The sequence below is a fragment of the Amphibalanus amphitrite genome, unplaced genomic scaffold (genome assembly GCF_019059575.1).
Source record: "Amphibalanus amphitrite isolate SeventyFive unplaced genomic scaffold, NRLGWU_Aamphi_draft 000564F_arrow, whole genome shotgun sequence".
Lineage (NCBI taxonomy): Eukaryota > Metazoa > Arthropoda > Thecostraca > Balanomorpha > Balanidae > Amphibalanus > Amphibalanus amphitrite.
In genome coordinates, this window is record NW_024882058.1 from 398,502 (window position 1) to 412,089 (window position 13,588).

Here is a 13,588-nt window from a genome sequence, read left to right on the forward strand (position 1 = left end):
GCACGCCATTCTGAAAGAGGCCCACGCCGACTTAAAAGCACGGCTGTGCTGAAAGGGGCCAGGGACGGTTTTGATGGCCCAAGCCGAATGAAAAAGACGGCTACGGGGCCAGGAACGGCTTTGAAGGCCCACGCCAATCGCAGGGTTCGACAACTAACGAGGTCTCGAAACACCACGATAGTTAGAAAGACCTGCTTGCCAAAATAAAAGGATGACGGTACAAGCCGGCATTCAGAAAGTTACATGCCCGACCATGAAGAAGCAGAGAGATACGTCATCGACTTATTAGACAAAAAAGTTCATTTATTCAAATGACCACCGCTAAGACAAACACATTTCGCGCAGCGCTTCGGCCTTCGGGAGAGCCCTCAAAGTCTCCATAATCAATTGGGTTTTGGACCCATCCCACGTCCAAGACGGCTGCTTTAGTCTCCCTGCAGTCAGCGTAGCTGCCACTGCTAATTTCCTTATGTTGGGGAAGAGGTGGCAACCAGAGGGTGCAGGGTTCGGAAAAAAAGTGGATGCGACAACAACTCGAAGCCACATTTCATCACTTAACTTATCGTCACCCCGCGCAAGTACGCAGGTGCGTGGCCGTGGATCAGTTGCACACTTTATGTCAGCTTCCCTGTAGCCTCTCCTCGATGTCTATCGAATGGACGCACATCATCAATTGTGCGCCCCTGTTTTAGAAAGTTGACAAGCAGAGTTGTTGACAAGTCGGCATACCAAAATGTAACCACTATCACTTTGCCGACTAACTTCAACTCGTACCACTCATTTGGTGGCCGTTACTCGGTGTGCACTGTGCTTCCACTTGCGCAACTCGGCACGGTGTCCCTTAGTGTGAACGTGTGACGCCCACAATTCCTTTACGGTGACAAGTCAATGATATCTTCTAGATACTCGATAAGGGGCCAAACACCCCGCTAAGCCTCCTTTCGAGCTTGCCTTTTCTCTGCAGTGTCAGCAAACGGGGGATACATCTTGCAGAGATCTTAAACATAGCATGATAGATTCCAGTGGCGTAGCCAAGTGGGGGGGGGCACAGGGGGCGCGTGCCCCTCCCATCGGGTCCAGGGGGCCCTTCGGGTCCCTGCGGCGCCAATCGGCCGCTGAGGGTCCACGCTGGTCATATTTCGTCTCAAAGGGACCCCACAGGGCTCGTCAGAGCATCTCATGGGCCCCTAAGTGGCGTATTAAGATCTTCGTAAGTGCCCCACGCCGGCTTCTTAGAGCCCTTGTCACCAGTTAAGGCCCTAAGAGGCCGCCAAGGGCCCCTTACCAGCCTGCCCCTCACGGTCTCTGAGAATCTCTTGCTGGCCTCTGAGGGCCCATTGGTGGCCTTGGCTCTGAGGGCGCATTGGTGGCCTCGGCTCTGAGGGCCTATTGGTGGCCTCTGAGGGCCCTTACCGGCCTATTAGGAGCCGGCTCTACGAGCTGCATGCCCGCCTGTGATGGTCCAACACCAATTCTCTTAGGGCCCCAATAACTGTGAGGAGTGCCTCTGATAGCCCACACCGGCGTTTCTGAGAGCCCACGCCGGCGTTTCTGAGGCCCCTTCTCCCCCAGTTCTGAGGGTCTTCATCAGAGGCTCCTAAGGCCCTACACCAGCGACTCTGACGGCTCCACTGAGTCCACACTGGTGACTCTGAGCCCTGAGGGTCCCAGTGGCGTCTGAGAATACTATTCCGGTCTAAAGGGACCCCCTCGGCGCTCCTGAAGGCAACACCGACCTCTGAGGTCCCCTTGTCGTCCTATGAAGGGCCCGCACCAGCACTCAGCTCAGCAGCTCTAGCCTCTAAGGGTCCCACGCATATCTGTGATGGCCATAAACCAGTGTATCTGAGGGCCCCGAAACGGCGCTTAAGAGGGCCCTCACCGGCGACTGTGCAGGTCCCACTCCGGCGCCTCTGAAAGCCCCACACATATGCATCTGACGGACAACCACCAGTGACTTTTGCGTGGCCCACACCGGCAATTCTGAGGATCCCACCGGAGTCTGAGAGTACCGTGCCGTTCTCTAAGGACCCCACTGAACTTCTGAAGGTGCTGCCGGCCTCTGAAGACCCTTTGCCGGCCTGAGGAGTGAGGACACCTTGCCGTTCCCTAAGAATCCCCTGCCGGCTTGCGAAGGGTTCGCGACAGCAGCTCCTACGGCCCACAGGCCACACACATCTGTGACGAATGTACATATATGCTTATTTGCTTATCTGTTTATTTTGATTTTTTTACCAAGTGACAAAAGATTGGTAGAGCTCAGCGAACACTGGTAGGGCCCAAATAAACATTGGTAGGGCTCGGGCCCTACCAGGCCTATACAAAACGACGCCCCTGCATATTTGTTTACGAGATTGCCGATGGGTTATAAACATGCGCCTGCTGAGATGCAGCATTTTTCTTGTGTCACTGTTAAACTGGTGGAGGAGCGTTTTCCTGGTGTTCGCGGCGTTGTGTATTTAGATGATTTTCTGTTTCTTGCTCGGGACTTTGCATCCCTCGGTGGTATTGTTCGGTTTTTGACGGATGTGGGCTTATGCAATAATTTTGAGAAATCTATATTGTCACCGGTGTCGAGCATTGTATTTTTGGGGGTTGAGCTGAATTTGCGCGAGAGTTCGGCGCGGGTGCAACGCGATGTTTTGCTACCCCTTCGTACGGCGGTAGCTGAGTGCTGTCCGTCTTGGCCGTCGACGGTGCTACATCGTCTGGCGGGTTATGTTAATTTTGTAAGGCCTCTATTTAAGCTGCCTCTCGAGGTTGTGGCGGCGGTCAGGGACGGAGACTGTGCCGCGTGCGCTGCCATTGTGCCGTATTTGGCCGATGATGTGGTTTGGCGGTGGCAAGATCGATGTGCGTGGTCCGAGGCGCATGACCGTTCGGTTTTTGTCGACGCCACTCCGTTTTGTATTGGTATCGTGCGCCCGGGCTGCGCCCCAATTTCGGCGAGATTTCGGTTCGCCCTTCCGATTTATGTTGCGGAATATGTAGCGGCTTTGGTGGCGGTTTATTTAATGTGCGCGGGCACTGCTCCGTTTACAGTGCATACGGATAATTTAGGTGTTAGATATAATTTAGACAAAGGAAGGTGTCCTAGGCTGTGGCTTCCTATTTTATTACTTTTGTTCTCTAGGCGTAATTTTTCAGTTCGTTATATCGCTTCCAGTAGTAACCCCGCCGATGCGCCGTCACGTGACCTCGGCCTGTGACCTGGCGCGATCAGACGATCGCTGTCCGCCAATGAGAGGCATTCGCGCCAAAGGGGTGACCAATCGGATGCAGCGCCATGTGGCGTGATATGTGACTGTTCACTTTGTGCTTGGCTGTCGGTTTAGTCTCGACTCAGGTGTGGTCACAAATACACGGCCCGAGCTGGGCCAACAGTTTCATGATTTCATGACCCTGACGCAAATAACCTTTGACATGTGACCTACTTTTCGAGACCATGTTTGGAAAGATCCGCGATTCAGCGTATGTCGGCTCGCATTAGCAGCGCGTTTGCAGTCTTTTCGTGGTTTCAAGCGTTCAAACATGTGATATGATGTTGCCCCCATGCATTAGGGTGGGTGTCAAGGTCACCTGAAGGTCAGGTCATTGACGTTTGGTGACCTCGGTTCACTTTTTCGAGTTTGACATGTTTCTAGGCCAGTTTTTCGAGCTGAATTCGAATTAAGCAACCACATGAACGTTTACGAAGTAGTTTTGGTGCCTTCGTAACATGTTACGAGACTGTCAGAGGCGGTTGACACCTACTACAAATACCCGGCAGGATCTCTACTGGTTGACCTGACCTGACCTAGCCCGACCTGGCCTAAATGAATGAAGACATCATCTGTGATCAAAACTAGCATGATATTCGTGATCAGCACCCCGAAAAACCCCATAGCAGCCACACTACGACGTTCTAACAGGTCCCAATTTTCCCGCCTTTTGGGTCATTGACCTGACCTGGAAGGTCAGCCGATGACCTAGGACCTTAAAATTGGGTATCATCGGCTTCCTCTCGTCACGGGCAACACGCTCGTTTTTTCCGCGAAGCTCTAGCTTAATCAGGAGCGAAACGGCAAACGGCGAAACCTTATGCGTTCGTGGCTGGAAAAACACCAATACGGGCGAGGGTCAAGTTGAGAGTATTAATTTGGTTCAAAACAATGATGTAGATAAGTTAGTTATTTAAATCTTAATATCCTATGACGAGAGCGATGGACATTTTTGGTATGCAGTGTTATCCATTGAAAACAGGTATAAGCTATTGAGCTTTTAATTTAGTGGTCGCCGCTTACTAATCATGCGGCATACACGCCGCACATAACCGCCAATGCCGCAACGCAGCTTAGATTTCGAAGTAAGCATTTAGTCTCACCCGCATTGCTCTTGGACGCTAACGAGTGGGGAAAATATCAAGGTCACTTTTCGAAAAATAGGTCAAAAGGTCACGTAATCAAAATTTTCAAAAATTGAAAATCCGAGATAGCCAAAATGTTTGTTGGCTGATTATGAGTTGAACCATATAAAGTTTTTATCGTAGAAAACCAATACTTTCTGAGTTACAGGCCGCCAAACATAGGGCTGCAGCGCGACCTGCTGGAATTGCCCGAGGCTATATCTCGGAAACCGTTGCTCGAAGAAAAATCCTTGCCACAGCTGGCTTCCCCGCCCATCACAACCCCTTACACCAGTTTTCAATGAAAAATAAAATATGAGGGTGCAAATTTAATTTTTTAATTTGTCGATTTGTCGTGGAACGCCCCCCTATGGCACATGTAAGGTGATCTTAGTGTAGTGATCAGTTACCCCGACCTCTGGGTGAGAATGATTTCTTTTTTTGTAGACTAAAATAAAAAAGTTATGATAAACTTCAAGACATGAACTGAGGTCAGTTAGATAGATAATTATGTAATTGGTATGATGAAACATTTTCAAGAGTGAAGTATCAAGTGATATAGAGATAGTGTAGGTACCATAACGGTCAAAAGTGATGCAAAGTCACCCCAGTTTACAGTGCCAATACTCAACAACTTCCTGGGCCCTCACCCTGTTCGGTCGCTGTTTTTATATCAGCGTGCTGTCGGTTTTCCCCATATAAGGAAGTTATTGCTGGCGCTTCTTAGCCTCTCATTGGTCTAACGAATAGACCACTTGAATTCGACCAATGAGGAGCCAAGAAGTAGCAGCATGCTCGCAGCCTGTTGATAAATAAATGGGGTGCAAACAGAGCTCCTGGCCCTGTTTCGCCGGTGATAGCAGCACTCTGCTATTACACATGTCAAATTGGGTTCCTATGGAAACATCAACAAACCATGACGCCCTCAATCTGTGTGATGTCATCAAATATTGCTGCTAACATCTTCATGGCCGTGCGATCAAACAAATGTTATAAAACGCATTCAAAGAGACAGCAACTCTGTTCTAAACGCAGCTCACGTATTACACGAAACGTCATAACAAGTGTGACCTCATCACATTACGTCAGCTCACGCAATTTGATATCTATCACCGGTGAAACAGGGCCCCTGTTTCACCTGTGATAGCAGCACGCTGCTATTACACATGTCAAATTGGGTTTCCATGGAAACATCAACAAACCATGACATCGCCAATCTGTGTGATGTCATCAAATATTGCTGCTAAAATCTTCACGGCCATGCAATCAAACAAATGTATCAAACGCAACCAATGAGACAGCAACTCTGTTCCAAACGCAGCTATGAAAAAGCTCACGGATTACACAAAACGTCAATAGTGTGACGTCATCACATTACGTCAGCTCGCGCAATTTGTTAGCACAGTGGCGCAGGAACCGGGGGGGGGGGCTAGGGGGGCTGAGCCCCTCCAACTTTTCGGCTGGGGGGCGCGTAATGTATTTGAGCCCCCCCCAGCTGGAGGAATCGAAATCGGAAATCTACCAACATAATTTCATAGATTCATACATAGGCGCGGAAACCGGGGGAGGGGGCAGTGGGGGAAGTTTGCCCCCACAACTCTGGGGCCGTGGGGACGGTGCCCCACAACTTTTCATGAGGCCAGGAACCATTGGGGCAGCTTGTCCTCCCTAAATTAGGTGTTGTGGGTCACAAAGGAAGAAAGCATGTGTGAAAAATCCACCTCTTTCACTGGCTCGGCAACTCATTTGGCAGATTAAAACCTTGATTCCAGGTTGCCACTCAGCTGAGACGGAATACCTCACTTTTTTGCAAATATTTTCGTTTTTTTTTCATTGAAAAGGCAAAGGTCTGAAAAATAAGTGGCCTAAAACCGGTGAGAAAACTAGATTTGGGGGTACCCTAGGTTGATCTCTATTATGGTTCAGCCCCCCCAGTCTAGAAGAAGTTCCCGCGCCACTGTGTTAGCAGCGTGCTGCTGTGACCAGTGAAACAGGGCCTGGAATGTACCACCAACCCAAACCAAGTGATACACCATACTGCTACCTTTCTCACTGGAGCATTAGGTACAGGTCTCGCGAGATTAAGCGGTAGGTTTTGCACTTTTACATTTCCGGTTATATCTCAGAAACTACCTAATCGATCTACGATGAAGCCATTTTACACGATCATGGCCGGCTTGTTACCCAACAAGTCGATCGCATCTTTAACACTTAAAAGCTTAAGACGACGAGGATGTAGCCTGAAGTACACTAAATTTTCTAGGTGCAAAACCTACCGCTAAAACCCGCGAGACCTGTACCTAGGTAACCTTAACCTTGCATTAGACATCCAGAAAATGAGGGATAGGTAATTATCCGGAATCCCTGGTAATTATTTGGTGTTGCAGGGACCATTAAAGCAACGTATGCTAAATTTCATCTTTCAATCTGAACATGTAGATAAGCTGAAAACGACAAGTCAAAATTGAAGCTAAAATACTATGTTGAAACTTACCAGACAGATATTCCACATGGGTAAGCGCAAAATCGCGCCATTCTTGTCTGTCATCCATGCCTCGAAGCTCACACCGTATTGCTATAAAAAAATGATAATGATATATCGCCCATTTACCTATCTATATACTCCACTGAACTCTATAATGTGGGACGACGGTGAAAACAGGGCGCCTGGGGCGATTTGATCAAGGTTCGTGAAATTCACACGTGATGTTTTACGTGTAGAAGGCAGGGACGTATAAATAAACTGGACCCGCAACCACCTCCATTCAGGTGAAGCCGACAAGGCGCCATTTTACGTTGCCAAAAAGCCGTGCTGTAAAAGGTCATCGAACCCATACAATTGGAATTGCGTCTAAACGGATGTTCGGATCGAGATGCTGGTGGTACCGTTCGACGGGTAATGCTATGAGGCAGGTGATGATGCATGTCACAGGTCATTCGGTGTCACGTGGCGCGTGCCACGTGCCGACAAAGTCAGGAAGGGCAAAAACCTTTAAGCGACGCTCCGCGACGACGCGAGGTGGGCGGCACAGGTGCCAAATTCACAGGCCACATGTCCCGGTGTTTGACCATTAAAGGAAATAGTTCACTTTTTAACATGGGTTTTGAACTGGAATAGCAGTTCCGTAGCCTGGGCTGAGACGAGCATAAATCAGGAGCTTTTACAGCCCAACGATCACCCTAGGCAAAGATATTCTATTTCTCGTCCCGAAAAAGGTGTCTTGCGTTGAGGATGTGTGCCTTGCATATATTCGCATCCAGTATGAAAAGAGCATGGGTACCGAAAATTCTTCAGAAACTAGAGAAATTATCTACGAGAACTCTAGAGAAATCCTCGTACTGATCAATAAGGACATTCAGCAGCAGCAGATCGCCCAAATGCCGGTGGCCGCGATCATTTCTCTAGTTTCTGAAGAATTTTCGGGACCCATGCTCTTTTCATACTGGATCGCCTGTGCCTTACAGAAACTGAAAAGTTCTTCTTATTATCAAAATATAGAAAATAATATTTTGTTATAAATAGGTTTTATTTTCTTTGCTGATCATTTTGAACATAAAAATCATAAATCCATTGCAAAAAAAATAATTTCGTGAAAGTGAACTATTTCCTTTAACATATGGTATGCTCGGCAGCAGGGGGTGCGGAATGCACGCGCCAGGGGCGAAAAACATGTTTTGAGGAGGCATCCTCCGATTCCGGAAAACCTTGACCTAGGTACACCAAATTTGGCACACTGACACGACTGGACGAGCGCTTTAAGGCGCTGTACAAATAGATGTGCTGGGGTACACGGTGCACGTGCTGTGCACGTGCAAAACTTTTGACGTTGCGCTCTGTGTCACATATACGGCAGAGCGGGTAGCGCTAGCAAGCTCAAAGTGCCAAATTTACACAGGCCATCTAGAATGCAGTCCCGCATAGTTATTGAGCATATCCATCTCCTGGTGGACCCCGAAGGTGCGCTCTGCACGTGCAAAAAATTGTCCGCGCCGGGCGGTGGGGATGCTTGGACACCCCATGTGGATTGATGTAAATATCTCCATCCATAGTAGATCAACCACCACTGATGGCGTCGTAACATGTTACGAAGGCTCTAAAACTATAACTTCTTTAATGTTAAACTGAATGCTAAATTCGAAATCAGCTCCAAAAATTGTCCTTGGAACATGTAAAACTGGAAAAGGTGAACCAAGGTCATTAAAGGTCAGTGACCTTGACCTAATTTTCACGTGACCTTGACACCCACACTGTCCCACCATATTGCATGTGACTAACATTATATCACATGTTTGAACGCTTGAAACCACGAAAAGACAGCAAACGCGCGGCTAGTGCGCGCCGACATACGCCGAATCGCGATTCCGGCCAAACATGGTCTCGTAATAATAACTTAACCCGCGCACCGACGGGGGGGGCGGATATCCGCCCCCCCCCCTGAGGTTTTTCGCGAATAGTGGGAAAACCGCGGCGCGTAGCGCCGCGAAATTTGGTATGACTATAACCTCATCAATTTTACACATGGTGTGCAAGTTTGAACCTCCTACCTTTTAAGGTCAGGTCACCAGGTCACTTTGAATGACCCAACCTCAAGTCACTTTTTTGCAACTTTGTCACCGTGCCAGAGCTACAGTAGATGTCGGAGGCCTTTGAAAGTCGCAGGATATTATTAGGTCATTAGTAGCTACAATTTTTATATCTCGGAATTTTGATATCGGTGACCTATGGTCAGGTCAATTTCGCGACCTCCCCATTATAAGTCAATGGGGGAAAAATCAACTCCCTGTTTTTACCACTAAAACGGGTCGGAATGGCCCCATATACCATACATGACTTCATATACGATCAACCTTCACTACCTTGAGGTCTGTTTTACTGTTGGGCAGCTGTGAGGTCATGTGACGTCATCAAAGGTCACCAAAGGTTTTTGGCCAATAACTCCGTACAGGAACAAGATACAGACGCGTGGATGGTCTCATTGTGTTCAGCTCGTCAAGACGCATCGAATGATATACATGATGACCTCGAGGTCACGTGACCTGAGGTCAACCTTTGACCTTGACCTTTCGAGGTCAACATATATATCATTCGATGTGGATTGACGAGAGGATCACGATGATGCCCTTAGTTTGTTCCTATCTTGACTAATTCGAAAGTTATTCGAGAAAAACTCTCTCCATATCTAGCGCCGCCATTTTGACTTTTTCGACCCCTGTGACGTCATCTTTGACCTGACCTGAAAATGACCGTAGTAAAAATTGTAGATCTTGGCCGTGCGTATCCGATGCCGTTTACCGCTTGTCGCTATCTTGCTTCGTTCTCGAGATCTCAGGGGGGGGCGGTCATCCGCCCCCCCCCCCCGTCGGTGCGAAGTCGGTGCGCGGGTTAATATCAGATGCTGATTTACCGCTACTCAGTCAAGTTAGAACCATTTCTTGGCCGCGGTCACCGGTCCAGGCCACCACATAGGTAATCGTATTACACCGCGCCTGCTCAATGCTCAGCTCGTATTGTAAGAGCACTGCGGCACAGCATAGATGCAGGCACTCTGCTACTGCCATCTATGGGTGAAAGATGAAGATAATGGTTATTGCGGTACAGTATCACTACAGGCGCAAACAACGTGGAAACAAAGATGCCTATGCTGCGCTACCGGGCAATGGATGGTAGCGTAAATTTGCGTTGATGGGTAGCTAAAAGTTTTGGAGCCCGAATTAACGTAACCTGATGACCTAGCTTTGAGTGACCTAAGTCTGAAAGCTACGCAGCATGTGTGAAAAAGATGTATGAAAAGGTGTGCCAAAAACGGCGGCGCTACACAACGCCGTTTTCGAGATATTTACATCAATCCACATGGGGTGTCCAAGCATCCCCACCGCCCGGCGCAGACAATTATTTGCACGTGCAGAGCGCACCTTCGGGGTCCAGATGGATATGCTCAATAACTATGCGGGAATGCATTCTGGATGGCCTGTGTAAATTTGGTACTTTGAGCTTACTAGCGCTACCCGCTAGCTGCCGTATATGTGACACAGAGTGCAACGTCAAAAGGTTTGCACGTGCACAGCACGTGCACCGTGTACCCCAGCACATCTATTTGTACAGCGCCTTAAAGCGCTCGTCCAGTCGTGTCAGTGTGCCAGATTTGGTGTGCCTAGGTCAAGGTTTTCCGGAATCGGAGGATGCCTCCTCAAAACATGTTTTTCGCCCCTGGCGCGTGCATTCCGTACCCCCTGCTGCCGAGCATACCATATGTTAATGGTCAAACACCGGGACATGTGACCTGTGAATTTGGCACCTGTGCCGCCCACCGTTTGATTGGGAGCGTTGCTTAAAGGTTTTTGCCCTTCCTGACTTTGTCGGCACGTGGCACGCGCCACGTGACACCGAATGACCTGTGACATGCATCATCACCTGCCTCAAAGCATTACCCGTCGAACGGTACCACCAGCATCTCGATCCGATCATCCGCTTAGACGCAATTCCAATTGTATTGGCTCGATGAACTTTCACAGCACGGCTTTTTGGCAACGTAAAATGGCGCCTTGTCGGCTTCACTATCTTCCATAGGAGGTCCATTGGGATCGTCAGTCCAGTTTATTTATACGTCCGTGGTAGAAGGCCCATGAAGGGGGAGAACTTCCAAATGTCACGTGACTAATATGCCCTCCGGCGCCCTGTTTTCACCGGCGTCCATAATGTGGAAGGCGCATCCAGGGGGTTTACATGCGTATATTCGAATCCAGTATGAGTAGAGCATGGGTCCCGAAAAATTATTCAGAAACTAGAGAAATTATCGCGGGGCAAGACGACTGTCAAACTCAGGGTATATAGAACAACGTCAAACTAGCAGCGAGCAGCGAGCAGCGAGTCCAGCAGCGAGAAACGGGCCATCCCGATTTAGCTTAAAATTTGCTCACAGAGCCTTCTCAGCACGCTGATTCCGAAAATCATGGCCTTGATCCAGGGGTAGCCAGTATACCAGTAACATTTGGTAGCATTAGGCCAAATGGGCGCTACGGGTGAGACTAAATGCATGTCCATCAATTGAGCAGCAGATTGATATTCGCGAATATCAAACTAAAAATTCGATATTCGGACGGGGAACGCAATAACTCAAGAACCAGCGAACCGATTTTGATGAAAATGCCATCATTCGATTCCTCGTTCCTTATTGCAGGTTGACAGCGATTTCCAGGTCACTAGGTCATGACCTTCAAGGTCAAAGTCAAGGTCAAAGGACGGAGAACGCTCTACAGCCCAAAGTTACCGTCCGATTGGCTTGTAAATGGTCTCAATCGATTCCTCGACCCCGATTCCAGGTTGACAGCGATTTCCAGGTCACTAGGTCATGGCCTTCAAGGTCAAGGTCAAAGGACGGGGAACGTTCTACAGCCTAAAGTTACCGTCCGATTGGCTTGTAAATGGTCTCAATCGATTCCCCGACCCCGATTCCAGGTTGACAGCTATTTCTAAGTCACTAGGTCATGACCTTCAAGGTCATTTTCATTAACAGCAGATTCGCGAATACAAGGTCAATGAAGGGGAACGCTCTACAGCCTAAAGTTACCGCCCGATTGGCTTGTAAATGGCATCAATGGATTCCTCGACCCCGATTCCAGGTTGACAGCAATTTTCAGGTCACTAGGTCATGACCTTCAAGGTCAAGGTCAAGGTCAAAGGACGGGGAACGCTCTACAGCCTAAAGTTACCGTCTGATTGCCTTGTAAATGGTCTCAATCGATTCTTTGACCCCGATTCCAGGTTGACAGCGATTTCCAGGTCACTAGGTCATGACCTTCAAGGTTAAGGTCAAGGTCAAAGGACGGGGAACGCTCTACAAAGGTACCGTCCGATTGGCTTGTAAATGGTCTCAATCGATTCCCCGACCCCGATTCCAGGTTGACAGCGATTTCTAGGTCACTAGGTTACGACCTTCAAGGTCATTTTCATTAACAGCAGATTCGCGAATACAAGGTCAATGAAGGGGAACGCTCTACAGCCTCTTTTAAATGGTCTTAATTGATTCCTTGACCCCGATTTCAGGTTGACAGCAGTTTCCAGGTCACTAGGTCATGACCTTCAAGGTCAAGGTCAAGGTCAAAGGACGGGGAACGCTCTACAGCCTTAAGTTACCGTCCGATTGGCTTGTAAATGGTCTCAATCGATTCCTCGATCCCGATTCCAGGTTGACAGCAATTTGCATGTCACTAGGTCATGACCTTCAAGGTCAAGGTCAAGGTCAAAGGACGGGGAACGCTCTACAGCCTAAAGTTACCGTCCGATTGGCTTGTAAATGGTCTTAATCGATTCCTCGACCCCGATTCCAGGTTGACAGCGATTTCCAGGTCACTAGGTGAATCTTATATTTCATGAGCACCTCTACCATCCTCTACCATCTATCGATGGAATCAAACGCCTTGCTGTAATCAATTGAAGTGACAATCAGAGGTGCCTTCATTTTAAAGCTTTCTTCCACACAGTACTGTAATAGGAAAAGATTGTCCTCTATCCTTCCTCCTCTTGTAAACCCTGCTTGTGTCTCTAACTTTTGCTCTGCGCTTTCTAGATGATCTTCTAGTCGCTGTTTTAGAATTGACATGTAGATCTTATATGATATATTCGTTAGAGCAATTGGTCACAAGTCTTTGGCAGTTGGCTTAGACGTCTTTGGTATCATTTTCGTCCTTGATATCTTCCATTCTGATGGCGTGTCACTTCTCTCGAGGACTTCTTGGTAGCAGCCTGTCAGTATCGTCAAGCATTTTTCATTTTTTATCAAAGCTTTGTATAATTCTGGCTTGAGTTGATCAGGTCCTGCCGCTGACTTGTTCTTAAGCCTGCCTATACATTTGGTGACTTCTTCCTCAGTTATTTGTATATCTTTCATCTTCTTCATCCTCTTCCTACTGTTCATGGCCATATCCATATGTTCTCTCAGTGTGATTGGGAAACTATATCCTTTTATTTGTATCTGGTCCTGCTTCTCTTTCTCCAGATCTGCAGTATAGGTTAGCTTCGCCCTATCGTTCCACACTTCTTCTAACTTGTTTTCATGTCTTTGATAGATTTTCTTCCAGACACTTGCTAAGTTTTCCTTTTCTTCTTCTCCTTGCAGCATTTGTCCAGCTTCTGTGAATAGGTGAACTTGACTGTTATCCTTTTGCTTTCCTTTGAGTTTGTTGATATTCTCCCAAAGTGCCTTG

General features: G+C 48.1%; 1 protein-coding gene across 3 annotated transcripts in view; it reads right to left on the reverse strand.

The window, feature by feature from the left end:
* Positions 1 to 11,111, reverse strand: part of LOC122393932 (dolichyldiphosphatase 1-like) — an 88,090-nt gene extending 76,979 nt beyond the window's left edge. The window contains exons 1-2 of one of the 3 annotated variants that reach the window (XM_043390411.1): positions 11,083 to 11,111; positions 6,879 to 7,025 (exon numbers count right to left, since the gene is read on the reverse strand). In XM_043390411.1, the coding sequence (XP_043246346.1) occupies positions 6,879 to 6,936 (58 nt within the window). In that variant the 5' untranslated portion in view covers positions 6,937 to 7,025; positions 11,083 to 11,111. Of the gene's footprint in view, positions 1 to 6,878; positions 7,026 to 11,082 lie in introns of those variants that run through there. The other 2 variants (XM_043390412.1, XM_043390413.1) reach the window with 2 other exon arrangements.
* Positions 11,112 to 13,588: the final 2,477 nt, after the last annotated feature.